Source organism: Xenopus laevis, chromosome 1S (assembly GCF_017654675.1).
Source record: "Xenopus laevis strain J_2021 chromosome 1S, Xenopus_laevis_v10.1, whole genome shotgun sequence".
Lineage (NCBI taxonomy): Eukaryota > Metazoa > Chordata > Amphibia > Anura > Pipidae > Xenopus > Xenopus laevis.
In genome coordinates this window covers 195,732,479-195,748,739 of record NC_054372.1, presented here as the reverse complement: position 1 = coordinate 195,748,739, position 16,261 = coordinate 195,732,479, and the positions used below count along the sequence as shown (strand labels likewise).

The 16,261-nt window shown below is 42.3% G+C and overlaps 1 protein-coding gene across 2 annotated transcripts in view; it reads right to left on the bottom strand.

The window, feature by feature from the left end:
* syt4.S (synaptotagmin 4 S homeolog) overlaps positions 1 to 16,261 on the bottom strand; it is a 40,987-nt gene that overhangs the window by 12,858 nt on the left and 11,868 nt on the right. The window contains exon 1 of one of the 2 annotated variants that reach the window (XM_018244619.2): positions 1,386 to 1,612. The exons of the other annotated variant lie outside the window; for it this stretch is intronic. Coding sequence (XP_018100108.1) covers positions 1,386 to 1,419 — 34 coding nt within the window. The 5' untranslated portion in view covers positions 1,420 to 1,612. Of the gene's footprint in view, positions 1 to 1,385; positions 1,613 to 16,261 lie in introns of those variants that run through there. 2 annotated transcript variants of the gene reach the window in all.

The window sequence follows — 16,261 nt, the reverse complement described above, 5'->3', positions numbered from 1 at the left end:
ACTTAAGGTATGGAAATCCAAATTATGGAAAGACCCCTTATCCAGAATACCCCAGGTCCCAAGCATTCTGGATAACAGGTCCCATACCTGTAATAAAATACTGGGAAATACATAATAAATTGAATTGTATAAATAAATGGATTTTTAAGTCATGCAAAACCCATCATTGTGTCTTCTAGACTTTTGTATGGGTCACACCATTTGTAATTCAGTGCAAACAAGAAATTGCACAGTGTGCAGGGTGGTGCTTGTTCTGTGATCTAATTGACTGCATAAATTAGCACAAGGGCGGAGGGCTGCATAAGTAGGCATCTAAAGCTTGGCATAGAAGTAACATGAATTACAGAAGGAGAGGCTATAGAATTCTATAGTTATATTGGCACAAGTGATGAGGCAGTGTATTCAGTTATGTGAGGATTACACACAAGTATAATGCTGAAAGCACAAGTAGGATTGATTTAGTGAGCCCATTCATGAATGCACTGTATATTACATTGTAAAGGCTCAACTCTAAAAAAGAAAAACACACACACAGGCCAAATTACTCTTTCACATAAAAAATGTGCAGCCATGAAGAATATTCTTTTTACAACAGCATCCAGATCTAATGGAGAGAGGAGCCATTGGATACACGTTTCCAGATGTGACACTCCTCATGCTGAGCAAATCTATTTTTAATATTCCCTGTCGCATGACGTCAGGTTGGACTAGGAAGCATTATGTCTGCTAAGCCATGAATCATCTCCAAATGCACTGCCAACAGCCCCCGAGAGACCAAGGAATAACAACAAAATCCCTTTGAATAATTCAAGAAATTCAATGAAGCAGATACATCTGTGCATCTCCAGGAGTGCAGTTATGCAAATAAATAAGGCACGGCTCAAGCCGCGGTTATTTTGCTTAATATAGATTGTCCAAAACTTCCCCCCGATATGGGGAAAATGATTGTATCTCAAGTCTCAAATGGATATCTTACCCTGGGGACATTCGAGTTGAACAATCTACTTTACTGGAACGATGCCCCCCGGGCTGCAAACTCACTTCCACCTCTTAAAACAATCATAAAAGCATGGAAGTTAAAGATATAGCGTCCAAACAGATGCCAAGAAGGACTCGGAGGCTCCACCACCACCGCTCCGGCTGTGGCGTATTTTATAATATGTGTACAGGTAACGGGTATCAGAGCCTACAAGTTTCTTGCAATATATACTACGTAGGTCAGATTTCACAGCAAATAAGAACAAACAGGCAGTAGAGTTTGCTCAAGCACAGAATGGAATCATACCCCGATACTCCGTCATTATTTCATTCACCGAACACTTCCGCACAACATCACATGCAGGGTACCTTAAAATGCCCTAAACTTTAGATAGGAACTTGCTTACCAAAAGCATCTCTGCTGCTTGTGACTGGAGCCATTTTTCCGGCTTGTGCTGTCCAAGGTGCTGAAGGAGATCTCAGCTGCTCCTGTCCTCTCTGCCAGATGATGCTCCGTAGCTTCAGATAAAGCCAGTTGTGAAAATAATCAGCCGCTGTATTTTGCTTTCCTGATGATGGGAGTTGTGTTTGCTAATGGCTGCAGCTCACCTCCAGCCCATCCCTAGCCTGTATCCTTACTGACTGTGTAGCTGGGCAGCCTGGTGGGCGTTCTCTTCATGCTGTGCACGAGCACTCGCTGTCTGCAGGGTCCTAAATTAACTGTAGGCTGCTGTCCAGGGTGCTGAAAGCTGCTAGTGAAACACAGGCTGCATGCTATATAAAGGCTTTAACCCTTGCGATGCCTCCTGAGATTTGTAAAATTTAAAAGTGATTTCCCTTGCTTTGTACCTTTTAACCCTCTTTGTTTCGCCACAAAGGTAAATCTGTATGACAACACTCCCGCACATATATCCTGTGCAGTGTCATTTAACACTACCATGCATTGTACAGAAAAGGTTTTACGGCTAGATGCTCTGATTTGAATCAATTAACCCCTGCATTTCCAGCACTGAAGGATAAGACAATATCTGGGATATTTAACCCCCTGTAAGCTTCATAATATAAATAAAAGGGCTGTAAAAATAGGAATGAATGCACATACAAGCATCATTGATCCTTCATGCAGAGATTTATAGTGAGATACACATATAGTTGTGGTCAATTAACCCCTACATTTCCAATACATAAAGCAAGTAACGCGACCTCAAAAAAATATGGTTCTATAACGTTCAACCCCTGTATCAAGTAAAAGTATGGAATCCATTATCTGGAAAGCTCTGAATTATGGAAAGGCTGCCTCCCATAGACTCAACTATATTTAAATAATCCAAATTTTGAAGAATGATTTCCTTTTTCTGTGTAATAATAAAACAGTAGCTTGTACTTGATCCCAACTAAGATATACATTTTTGGAATCAAAACCAGCCTATCGGGTTTATTTCATGTTTACATGATTTTCTAGTAGACTTAAGGTATGAAGATCCAAATTACGGAACGATCCTTTGTCCGGAAAACCCCAGGTTCTGAGACTGGATCCCAACTAAGATACAGTATAATAAATCCTTACTGGAAGCGAAACCAGCCTATCGGGGTTATTTCATGTTTACACGATTTTCTAGTAGACTTAAGGTATGAAGATCCAAATTATGGAAAGATCTGTTATCCGGAAACCCCCAGGTCCCGAGAATTGTGGATAACAGGTCCCATACCTGTAATAGTAATACTAATACACACGAGGTAAGTTGTATGAATATACCCATCCACTTCTGTGCCATTTAACCCTTTCTACTTGGCTAGACACAGCAAAGACAAGGGGTGAGTACCTTTAACACACATTTTACATTGACACACGTTTGCACAAAAACATATTCTTTTTTTATTTCGAGACAGTAGCTGCTCCGTGTTGGGTAAAGGGGATTAAAAAAGGACAAGCTACGTTACATAACCTTCATGTTATTGCCATATCATTCACAGACTCCGCAGCAAACATTGTAGGTTGTTTCCCAAGATAACAACCAGTTTTTTATGAAAGTATTATCATTAGCAAAGAGGCAAATGTCATATTTAACTCCCCCCCAGCCAGGGTCTATTTCAGCGTTTGAACTGGAAACCTACTTTCCCATGACACAATATGCTGGGGCTCTGCAGTAGACTCATCTGCACGGCTGGCTTTGTGGTGTAAGACCCAGGATTGGTTTTCGCTCGTGCACAGCACAAAGTCACGCCCAGGAACAGTCTGTGCAGACACTGCTGATACCTAAACTGACGCAATGCTGACGCTACCGAGCTAAAAGCAGAATCCTTCCCCCCACTAGGGATTCGGTATGTACTCATCAATTATTTTAACTGCTGTTCTGCAGGAAATTGCCACACATTTCCCTGGGATGTTCAATAGCTGGCATATCCAAATTGTTAAAGCAATTACATATTGGAATCAGATTATCCAGAGCAGGAAAGAACGGCATCGCTCTAGGTATCAGAGTTGGGGAATAGAAAACAGGGGGGGGCAATGGATTATCTCAAGTGAGGAGCTAAATGTTTTGCCAAGTTTAGCCACAAAAATGATGCCCATAGACTGTAATAGGCAAAAAAAATTGTCACAAGTTGAAAATTTGGCGCACAATTTGGCGCGCAGAAACTTCGATGCATTTCAGCAAATTGTCACCGTTTTTTACGAATTTCTGAAGAAGTGAAACAGGTCAGATTCACCCATGACTAATAATTTCTAGGCCAACTGTCAGTTCAAGTGTAGGGAATACTGACCGGGTTGGTCTCTGCTCTAGTTCCGGTCCTCTCCAAGATGGCTTGATGCCAGCGTGTCACAATGGAGGCAGCATCAAGCGTCGCAATGTCTAGACGCAGCGTCATGATGTCATCACGCCATCACGTTTGTTTGGCGCCAATGTAGGCCTATAAAAGATGCCAAAAACAAACAGACTTTGCCCAAATATAGGTTCTTCTCTTTGAGTTCCTGAGTGTGACTTATAGCTGTTCTTGTTGGATTTCTGTTTTGACTTCGGCCTGTTATTCGGATATTGAACCTTGCTGCCTGGATTGACCCCTTTGCCTGGACTTTGATTGTCCTTTTGCCTAACCCTATTGTTACTATGAACTCATTTGAACTGATTGCTTCCTCCTTGTTCCGCAACTACTGACCTTCAGGCCCCAATGTGTGCAGAGCAAAAAACTCTGCTGTAACAGTGTATCACACATGTCCTATAAAACCACCACACCCTCTATGACTGCACTTTATTTGAACTTTTTTTGCCAGCGGCTAAATCAGAACAAAGAGGCAGGGGGTGGGTACAATGACATCATAGGTGGACACAAAGGTTCTGGTTGGGTTATGACACTGGGTCAGGGTATTGAATCACTTAGATGCAATTGGCTGGATTTCTGTCAATTTTTAATTTTTAAACCAGCAGCTCTTTGGAAACCATGTCCTATTCAAAACCATGAATTTTTTTAAATCTAAATCTTTCTATATTTTGCCTGAGAAGTCCTACCCTTCTATTAAAGATATGGGATCCATCGTATGGAAATCAGTTATCCTGATAGCTCTGAAATACAGCAATGCTAATTTAAAGGGATACTGTCATGGGAAAAAAAAAATTTCAAAATGAATCAGTTAATAATGCTGCTCCAACAGAATTCTGCACTGAAATCCATTTCTCAAAAGAGCAAACAGATTTTTTTATATTCAATTTTGAAATCTGACATGGGGCTAGACATATTGTTAATTTCCCAGCTGCCCCAAGTCATGTGACTTGTGCCTGCACTTTAGGAGAGAAATGCTTTGTGGCAGGCTGCTGTTTTTCCTTCTCAAGGCTGCTGGGAAATTGACAAAATGTCTAGCCCCATGTTAGATTTCAAAATTGAATATAAAAAAATCTGTTTGCTCTTTTGAGAAATGGATTTCAGTGCAGAATTCTGCTGGAGCAGCACTATTAACTGATGTGTTTTGAAAAAAACATGTTTTCCGATGACAGGATCCCTTTAATGATCGATTTGCTTTCTCTTTCCAAAATATTTTTTTTCTTCATTTATTGGGCAGTTAATTGTTCGGGTTTCACAAGGCTGAAGAGATAGTTGAAATCCCTATAGGCCTTAGAAAAGCCAAACAGTTCAGTTCAAATCCGGCAAAGCCAAAACAAGTGGTGACCCTAAATCCCTCACCCTTTCTTGGCCAAAATTAATTCAGGGCACTTATATCTAATAAAAAGAATCTGGGCGTATGAAAACACTGACATACCAGACATTCAGTTTTATGGTTTTATATCCAAGATTACGTAGACCAGCATATAAGTCTTTTCCCTGAAGTTTACTCTAATCGGCCTTCATAATGACCCGAGTGCTTTGGACTCTGCAAAGAAACCCTGGGGAACCCGTAAAGAGTAAATACAAGGAGACTGAGCAGTTATAAAAAAAATCTATACAGTTGACCAGTCTATCTCAATCCTTTTTGAAAGGAGCTAGTCTTTAAATTAAATGTATTTTTATAAAATAGCCAGTTTGGCATCTGTGTGCATTTATTTTCTGCATGTTTATTACATCTGGATGCCTCCATAACACCTGAGGTGCCTGAACACTTCCGAGGCAGGTTTTATGACTCACAAGTGGCTGATAGTAGTCTCCCTTCACTTGGCTTAACCCTGTAAGTGCAGCCGTATCTCCTTCTCTATCTTCTCTGCTGGCAGTTAAAGTCTTGCAGGCTTATGGCATACACAGCATGTTGTTTATCAAAACAAGCATTTTCTGACCAAAATCTACCTGTCATGAAAGGTAAAAGGCATTCATGTAAAGCAAATGTCTGGCTGTTGAACAGAAAATTGTTCATGGACAATACACAGTCAATAAAGCGCTGCATGTAGGGAATTCTGCCTTGTGATTTTTGGCACATGAGGCACTTTTGTCCACATTATAAATGCCTGCATAAAGCTGATTTATCATTGAAATTCATACAGTAAATTATAAAGACAAGCTAGCTTACAACACAGGATTTTAATATAGTGACTAAAGTACCCCCTATTGTAAAATATAAGTATATAATACGTCACGTGACCATATAAAATTACGAGGCTGAAGGTCGAGTGCTTTTATACATGGTTACTTCTAATATCCTTATATTTTACAACTAGGGGTACTTTATTTATTATAATACACAAGGTTTAGTGAGTCATGTGACAGAAATGACATCAAAACTCACCGTTTATAACTGATGACATCAATACTCACCGTTTATAACTGATGACATCAATACTCACCGTTTGTAACTGATGACATCACTAGTCACCGTTTATAAGGATATAATTTACAAGATATTCATGGCTTTTGTGTATTGTATATATATATATATATATATATATATATAAAATTTACATCTTATAATGAGTTGTAGAAATATGCCCTTGACCTGCAGCTTGTGCCTTTATATGGTCACAGGCTGTCAACTAAATATATTCCAAATTACCTTATTCCCTTATATTGAGACTATTTAGAAAAAAAGCATTATATGAAGAGCCCATGTTACTTCACCACTGAAAAAATGAAGAATTGGAGCTTATGGAGACCAGTGAGGGAAAGAAAGAGAAGAGGACATGCTCAGTGGCGTAACTACTACAGCAGACTCCGCGGTTGCCGGGGGCCCGGGGGACAGAGGGGCCCGGACCAAGGGGTCTGCTGAACTGAAATTCCTTGCACACTGTGTGCGGCGACCGCCACAAGTAATTTAGCGGCGGGGCGGATCTGAGGCTTTCCGAAGGGACAGGAGATGTGCGAGCGCTGAAGGAGGTCAGCGGATGCGTGTATGCGCATGCAGGTGTACGTGCGTGCGTGCAGCTAAGCCGGAGCCCCTGAAGATTTTTTTGCAGGGGGGGCCCGGTTAGCTGTAGTATATTTGTGCTCAGTGCTGCTCAGTTCTTCTTGGCTTTGGTTTCAAACTAAACACTTCTGCACCTATTGACTCCTGGAAACCCTGGACCTACTGCCAACTCCAGACCAGATGTAGTTCCAGGGTTCTCTTAGCCCCTTGTGTCGGCGCAGTTCAGTTTGTGAATGAATAAAAGTTTCCCCCGGGAGCCCCTCCCCATGACTTGGATGGATTATTTTCTCAAGTTAGCCTTGTTGTACTACCTTGACCTTGAGAAAGAACCATCCCATTGGTTATTTGAGTAGTTCTTTGTTTTTTTGTGTTGTGAAAAGATATCTCTAAGCTCTTGCAATGGTAACGCCCGTTTATGCCAGTAAGTTCTTATTTCATAGGTTCCCAAGTTTATAAAAATGTTGTGATTTCTTCGTTTGGGGTTCTACCTCTTTGTGAGTTCAGAATCCAATAAATTCTTTTATCTTTTGACCTCAAGTTAATTTTTGCATCAAATGAATAGGACACAAAGGTCAGTTGCCAAACACCAGAACTGACACCAGCAAATACCACAAATGACACAAGACAGACATCAAAAATATTTCATAAGTTCATTGACCTTTGCGACCACAATGACTCTTGAATTCCGAGAGAAAAAAAACATGGCAATTGTGCTCTAAATTGCACCTTGCTCATTACGTTCTCTGCAATGGATAGATCTATACAAGAGTGTAGTAATACAGCTGAGAATGCTGCTTCTGGGGGGGTGATGGTGATGGGGGATAAAACCTAAAGGGTCCCATGGACATATTGACTCAAAAACAATTTCAAAATGTGTGGAGAACCTAACATCTATAGCTATAAGTCCCAGTAACAACTAGATTTAACACTCATTCTGTTTTCCTATACTTATGCACCCCTGAGCCATTGGTATTAGGACATGCACTTTGCATCACTGCTCTTCTTTCTGTTAATGAGGACTAGGGTAAAAACAGGACCATCCAAGATGTGCTTCAAAGTTTTTGTTGACTGACTTCCATCCACATCTCTGGCACTGCAGAAGAAGGGAGGTTGCAGTTCTTCAATAACTGAATAGTTGAACCATTCATAGCAATTGTCTATGCCATTGATTCTCAACATGTTGCTCACCAACCCCTTTGATGTTGCTCCTAGTAGCCTTTAAGCAGGTGCTTATTTTTGAATTTCTGACTTGGATGCAAGTTTTGGTTGCATAAAAACTAGCTGTACTGACAAAAAGAGTCTCCTGTAGCCTGCCAGTCATCACAGGGGCTACCAAAAAGCAAATCACAGCCCTTATTTGAATCAACAGGGACTTTTGGTCATGCTTGTGTTGTTCCCCAACTCTTTTTACACTTGACTGCTCACGGGTAAAAAAAGCTGGGGACCTTTGGTCTATGCCCTTCCCAGAGACCATTCATAGAAATTCTGCTTTTGCTTAGAGGTGCTGCTCTGCATGGCCTGGTGTAGCCTGGCAGTCAGCTTCACTTGCACCCTCCTAAATACTGATTTCTACGGCATGATCGGTTGATGATCCTACCGTATCCAAGTGTCTTTGTTAGTTAGAAATGAAAAGAATTCCTTTAATGCTTATTATTTCTAGCAGACAGAATTCTGACCTCTTTTCAGCGAGGTACAGCAGTTGAAAGGATAAATAAACAAGAATCTCCTCCACTTTCCATTGCCGAGCGTTCACTCATTACTTTTCCTCCCGAGCTCGTTTTATCAGTCATTAGTGATGTTTCTTGAACAACTGTCACAACTGGTTTCTATAACAACCTGGTGCTGATGACTGAGGCAGAGATGAATGAGCAAACGATACACCTGGGCATCACCAATTCCGGAAATGACAGAAGATTATTAACTGTTGACTCTCTCTCTCCAAGTATTTGCATAGTATTTATTTGATCTGGGGACTCTTAAACCCACAAAAACTGCATAATCGAACATCCTTTATATTGGCAGTTATTGGATGAGAAAGGACTTAGCCAGTGCCATCTCTGAAATAATATAGCACATGGCTGCTTTTAATTGGAGAAAGGTAAATAAAGCAGGAAAAGGGTTATGAAAGGGGTCATACAGGCAGTAATGTAGATAATACACTGGAAGATGAATAGAAGGGAGTGCCAACAGATAAGATCAAGATAATTGATACAAATGTAGGTGATATGAAAGAGTTAACCATACCTACTGTAAGTAATTGTAGACTATGGCCTGGGGAGGAGGGTATTTCCATTGACCAGGGGTGATGTGAGTATTTTCTGGCCCCTAGTCTCTAAAAGGAGAGGAGACTCATGGTTCTGTCTCTTTGGGTTCCACTTCAAGGAGGGAGTGAAAATGCTGGAGGTCCAAAAACAGATAGTCCTCAGCAAGGAGTAACCAGGACCCTTAAATAGGCTGAACAGTTTAGAGGCAGTTGGGGAATGGGCCTCCATGAATGATGGCTTCAGATAGTAGCAGGCAATTCCTAAATGTCACAACTACAGTTCTAGCAGTTGTGAGACAGACTAAAAGACTTGGCAAGAGCAGCTTCGTGCTCCATCAAGTGGAGTGTAGAGTGGGACAGTTTCTCAAGAAACCCCTTCCCGACTATAGGGACTCAAGAGGGTATGATATAGGGATAGTAGATATAATCCTTTAACACCCATTCTGAGATCCTGATAGGCTGGAACAGACACCCACTGTGTGAGGGATACCCAAGCAGAGTTTATCATAGTATTGTCACTGAAGGGTTGGGATGGCATCATGGTGACACTGATGGGGTAAGACCCTTTCAGAAATCTGGTAATATTGCCAGACCAGAGCACTGTGTTTCCATCTGAATCCTCCTTATTATGAGTATTTTGGGCTTTGAGGCCCCTCATGGCTTCGTGGGAGCCTCAGCTTTGTGGCCCTGGGTATCTCAGGAACTCTTCAGCAATCTATAGATCTCCTTCAGCTAAAGTAAAGGCTTATTCCCTAAGGACTCACATTGCTGAGAGCTGAATCACAATGCAGCACTGAAATCATACACTAATGCTTTCTGTGGCTTTTTGTAGAGTTTATGGCATCTGTCATCCTTTGTACAGAATAAATATCCTGCAGGCCCCTTCCCATAATACAGTGAATCAGCGAGGCGGGAGGAGGAGGGGTAGAATGTCATGTCATATTTCTGCTTCTTAGGTAAGAATCTTGTAAAAATCCTCTATGCTGAGTCATCGACTGAAGTCATTGGGATCAATGTGCATTTGCAGGGGAATTAGCTGGTTGGGTTTAATCTAATCTAGCTTTCTTTTATCATGCTAAACAAGGAAGCAGCGATGTGATGCAGCAAGTATTCATGGACGTATTAAAGGGGAAGCTAGTCTTAGAATTTTACTTTAATGTATTTTTCTGCTTTGTGTGATTTTGTAAGGAACTTACCCTGGTTGTCTAGCGGCAGCGGGGTCCACGCCGCATCCTCTGCCCGGCCTGCCTGTTTCTGGTGGCTTCCTATCTTCCAGTATCCTTGTAAACAGTCATGCCCCATTGCCTGCCAGAATTTACACCTTGCACCTCTCGTGAAGTTCAGGTGGCATCTGAGTAAGCTGAGGGCTCCTCCCGAGGCCAAGGGCGGTCACTTAACTGGTGAAGTCGAGCCGAGACCAGGGTGCTTGGCTTCTGTTCTGGTGTAGGGTGCCGACCGTGACAGATTTTTTTTCACCTTTGGTTTTAAACTTCTGCTAGTGGTGTGGCACAAGGATTTTTGCAATGAGTCTAGTGTTTCTCCAAAGCCTTGAGGTCAACAAGATGGAAGTGAACATCAGGACCAATCTATAAAATGCCCTAGTCATTCTTACAAAGGGGTTAAGGCTGGGCAGTGGAGATAGAAATAAAAATGAGGACAAATCTGTAGCAGTGATTCCCAAACAGTGGTTGGGGAGGGGCAACATGTTGTTAATCAACCCTTTGGATGTTGCTCCCAGTGGCCCCAAAGCAGGTGCTTATTTTTGTTTTTGTAGGCAAGTTTTCATTGCAGAAAAACCAGGTGTACTGCCAAAGAAAGTCTCCAGTAGGCTGTTAGTCCAATAGCCAATCACAAATCTTATTAGATACCCCAGGAACTTCATGCATGATTGTGTTGCTCCTCAACTCTGTTTACATCTGAATGTAACATTCTCATGAATATGCCAAGGCTGGGCAGTGGAGACAGAAAAAAGACGAGGACAAATCTCTAAAAGGCCTTTGTCATTCTCAAGAATGGGTAAGGTTGGGCAGTGGAGAAGTCATCATGATTATCAAACAGTTTGGGGGTCACAGCCAAGGTAGGATTATTCCTGTACCTAGGTGCTCATACAACAGTCCTCTTTAAAGTAGTGATGGGCGAATTAATTTTTTCGACGCCGGCGACAATTAAACACACGCCCATTGACTTTAATGCATGTCAAATTGTCACCGGCGTCGGAATTGTCATGGGAAATTAGTGAATTTTTCAGAGAAGAGAAACCGGACAAATTCGCCCATCACTACTTTAAAGCTATAAGGGACCATTGACAAAATGTGCCCCTTAAGAACCTTGCACTTTGCACTTACACCCATGGGATCTGCTAATTTTTGGCTTGTACATCTGAAAGCTCAGCGTTGACCATTGGAAAGGCTGGTCTATTCTAAAGCTCAAAGACAATCTGACTACCCCTATGACTACGTATCTGTTGATACGAAACGCATCAGGGATTTGATGTTTTTAACAAGATTGGAAAGAAGTTAACTTTTAACCCACACGGATGACAACGGAGTGCTCGTTTAATTTTTAATATTGGGCCCTTTTTCAAGCCTGGCTTGAAAAAGGGCCCAGTGTGGTCCGAAACTTTGTCTGCCTTACATTTTGGAAGGCTAAATAAAATTTGCACACTGCTTTGCAACCGCCACCGGTTGCAGGCTTGGGACCTATTAGTGAGCACCTATCATCACAACGGATGACTACTATACCTGTATGGGTAAGAGCATTCTAATTCTGAGGTATATTCTAAAGCTCAAAGACCTCAACCCATGTGGGAATGTGCAAAGTAAAACAAATACCACAACCTTTATTTCTTGTGGCACCCTGCCCTGAAATTAGTGAAAACCTTTTTTACCTTTTCTACAAAACATCCACAACCACTGTGAGATGTGGGTTTGTTTTTAAGCTTCCAACTGCTGTTTTTGTTGAACGTCCCCATTCATGGGAGTCTAAGTTGTTTTTTTATGGCAAATGATGAATAAACCTTTTCCCCGCAGACGCAATGTCAACGCCATGAGAACAGAAGAGGCCAATATGAGGACAACACGCCAGTTGTTATATTAATAGCACTTTATAATTCAATTGTTTCATTTATTTTGATGAAAGAGAAAGGAAAAACGTAAGCAGCAAAGAGAGAACAGGGGAAATGAGGCATTGAAAAAGCAGAAGTGTCTGAGCCCTTGATGCACTGCTGTAGCTGACAATCTATCTTGCATTACACAGATGGAACAGTAGCTACCACAATGCGGGGAGTCATCACAAGGTTTCAGATTCCAGCCCCCCCCCCCATAAAAGGCTAGCGAGTGACACGGGTGCTGGCTGCTACTTTCAGAATGATTTATATTGATAGAGTGAAACACTGGGATAAAGTAAAGATGAGAGCAAGGGATCAAGACAAGAGGAGAGTGTTGGGTTACTGCCTGCTCTCTCTCATTTCCCTACAGAAATAGGGATTGGTAGCACTAGATAGGTACCTAATATATAGAGACAAGAGGAAAGTGTTGGAAGGGTTACTGTCTGCTCTCTCTCATTTCCCTACAGAAATAGGGATTGGTAGCACTAGATAGGTACCTAATATATAGAGAGACAAGAGGAAAGTGTTGGAAGGGTTACTGCCTGCTCTCTCTCATTTCCCTACAGAAATAGGGATTGGTAACACTAGATAGGTACCTAATATATAGAGACAAGAGGAAAGTGTTGGAAGGGTTACTGACTGCTCTCTCTCATTTCCCTACAGAAATAGGGATTGGTAGCACTAGATAGGGACCTAATATATAGAGACAAGAGGAAAGTGTTGGAAGGGTTACTGTCTGATCTCTCTCATTTCCCTACAGAAATAGGGATTGGTAGCACTAGATAGGTACCTAATATATAGAGACAAGAGGAAAGTGTTGGAAGGGTTACTGTCTGCTCTCTCTCATTTCCCTACAGAAATAGGGATTGGTAGCACTAGATAGGGATCTAATATATAGAGACAAGAGGAAAGTGTTGGAAGGGTTACTGTCTGCTCTCTCTCATTTCCCTACAGAAATAGGGATTGGTAGCACTAGATAGGTACCTAATATATAGAGACAAGAGGAAAGTGTTGGAAGGGTTACTGTCTGCTCTCTCTCATTTCCCTACAGAAATAGGGATTGGTAGCACAAGATAGGTACCTAATATATAGAGACAAGAGGAAAGTGTTGGAAGGGTTACTGTCTGCTCTCTCTCATTTCCCTACAGAAATAGGGATTGGTAGCACAAGATAGGTACCTAATATATAGATTTTTTTTATTTATAAGATCACTTTACATTAAATAATTATCATTTCATAAACAGTTCACAAATCATTAGACAAAACAAAAATCCCGCAAACGCACCCATACACCCTCCAGCCCGTAGAGTCCATCCCTCTGTCCATTGGCAACTTTTCCATCAAACACACCAAATAAAAGGCCAGTTTGCCAAGTCTTGGTTTGTCCATACGGCCTTCCTTCCCCCACCGTCAACCCAAATGAGCATTCCAGAAAAATCTTTCCTGGACCAACCTCCTCCAGTTTCCATCACCCAACAAAAACATCAGACTTTCTTTATAGTCATATCTGAAGGATCTCCTGCATCTATGCTGCCAGATCTGGTACCGCGTACATGCAAGTATGATGTAAATTGTAGAAGATAAAGAAGCAGGGCTGACCGGCACTCATACGGAACCACAAGACCAGAGATATTCAGTTAAAAGATACATTTATTAGTAGAAAAATTTAAATATTAGCTCCATCTCCATCCACCCCTCAGGGTGCTTAGTCATGGAACCCATGAGTGCCGGTCAGCCCTGCTTCTTTATCTTCTGCTGTACCGCTCCCTGGAGCTGAGGGTCTGGGGCTGGTGCACCTGGACCACCTTCACTGTTCGGTGAGTTACTTACCTATAACTAATTCTGGAGCACCCTCTACTCCTTTAACCATGATGTAAATTGTTTCATGGTCCAGTGGGAGTTGTATAATGGGAACCCCATAGGCTGAGTCTGTATAGTTCAGACTGTTAAGGAGTGGGATATTAAGAGCTGCTGCCATCTGACTATACACATCTCTAGTCACTGGGCAACTAACAAGAAAGTGCTCTTGGATCTCCACCTCTCTACACCCCCAGGGACGATCTTTGCTGCCAATGGTAAGATAAGTCAAGTTGCCTCGGACATAGAGTTTCCCTTGGAGTGAAAGCCAACAGTTGTCAAATAACTTAGCAGGGAGTCTCTTGCCATTAAGGAAGTGAAGGCTTTTCTGAAGGATGTTCCCTACACAGTCTCTCAGAGCAAGAGGAGCAGCAAAATAGGTTCACCCTGTGGTAGAACTGCCTTTGGGAAGATGTGACCAGCTCACCCACCCTGACATCCTACCACAGAGGTTGCACATAATGGTTTTACACACCTTTTTTGTGTGGCCTATCTTTCCACAGTAAGCGCACCTCTCCACCAGACAGGAGCTAGCAAGATGATTCAGGAAACCACATTTCAAGCACTTTCTCATTTGGCCGAAATAGAAACAAACGCACTTCTCTTTGCCAATGAAAAAGGTTGTGGGCAGATGTTGGGGGTGTTAATTACCTTAAGTTTCACCTCCGTTTTCCACCACCCTGTCCACACATCATCTTCATAAATATGTGTCAGTGGGGAAAAGCAATATCCTTATGACTGGGTACCTGGGGGTTTACATCAGTGGGTGCACCCATTCTCCTTTGTGCAGTTGGTTTATACGTTGCAGCACAGTCTTCAAGGGGTGTTTCTGGCACCACATATTCACCACCCCCAGTCTGACTAATTTGGCTGCCAGAAGAAATGCCTACAGGGGATGATGGGAGTTGTAGTTCATGCACAGACACACCTCCACCCTGTGGTTCCCCATGACATGTGCCTTTAGCATCCAGTTTGGCTTCAGCCCCCACTGTAACATCAGAAGGTGAAGCCCCCAGAGATGCAGAGCGCTGGTGTTTTCTGCTTTTGGGAAGAGGGGATTTAGTACTCACCGCACCAGAAAATAAGGTACGTGTTTCCTCCTCAGCAGCTCCCGGGGTAAGTTCAGACACTTTCTTTTGCCTCTGGGTGTTTCTTCCACTCCTTCTGGTTTCTGATGGCTCAGACTTTCTGCCTCCAGCAGTCTTTTTCTCTGCAGTTTGTTTGGCAGGGGCCTGGGCCTCCATCTCACCTGCCTCCACTTCCACTGCAACACAATGGCCTCCACTCAGCTCCTCCTGTTCAGGTCTCCCCACCCCTTCTCCAACTGCTCCAAACTCCAATTTCTTGGAGTCAGAAGAACAATCCAAACTTTCCTCAAGGCTGGGCCCAAAAGCCTGAGCCTGGAGTACTGAAGCAGGCTCCACAGAGTCTCCTGTCTTGGGGTAGCGCTCTCTTATTCTTCCATATAGACAGTCCCTCTCTTATTCTCCCATACAGGCAGTCCCTCTCTTATTCCCCCATAGTGGATTAGTTTAAATCATTGAATGAAAAGAATGCTGTAGGGGTCCCAAGGCTACATCCACAGACCCCCCCCCCCCCTGAATGCAGATCCAGAGATGTGTGAGTCTCTACATTGGGTCAGGTTCAGCCTGTGCCAGTCACTGTTTCTGCACACATCTGGCTGAACCTTTACTATACCTCCCAACATTTTGGATACAGAAAGGCGGACAAATAGATTTGCCCCACGGAGTGTGGTGAAATTGTTGACCACACCCATTGTTGTGGCCACACCCCCATAATTACCATGTCCATTTGGCAGGTTATGAAAGTTTGAACATATTTCTGTGGTTTTTATGTGTTATTACAGTTTTACTAATGAAGGTGAATTACCCTTTAAACTGTAAGTCTAAGTTATCTTAATATCTATTCTGGGCCAAAATCCAATTAAGTTAGAAACTTTGTATATTTTTCTGGCTGTTTAGTGCAGGAGATCAAAGAGAAAGTCGGGACATTTCAGTAACAGACCTGGTTGAGCTGTCAGTGAAAAATGGGAAATTTGGAATTTATGCCTTCACTACCTTCTCGAAGCAGGTGTGTCTGACCAGACCCAGTAGCACAATAAAATTAAAGGGATTCTAACACAGAAAACATGTTTTTTTTTCTCCAAAACGCATCAGTTTATAGTGCTGCTCCAGCAGAATTTTACACTGAAATCCATTTTTCAAAAGATCAAACA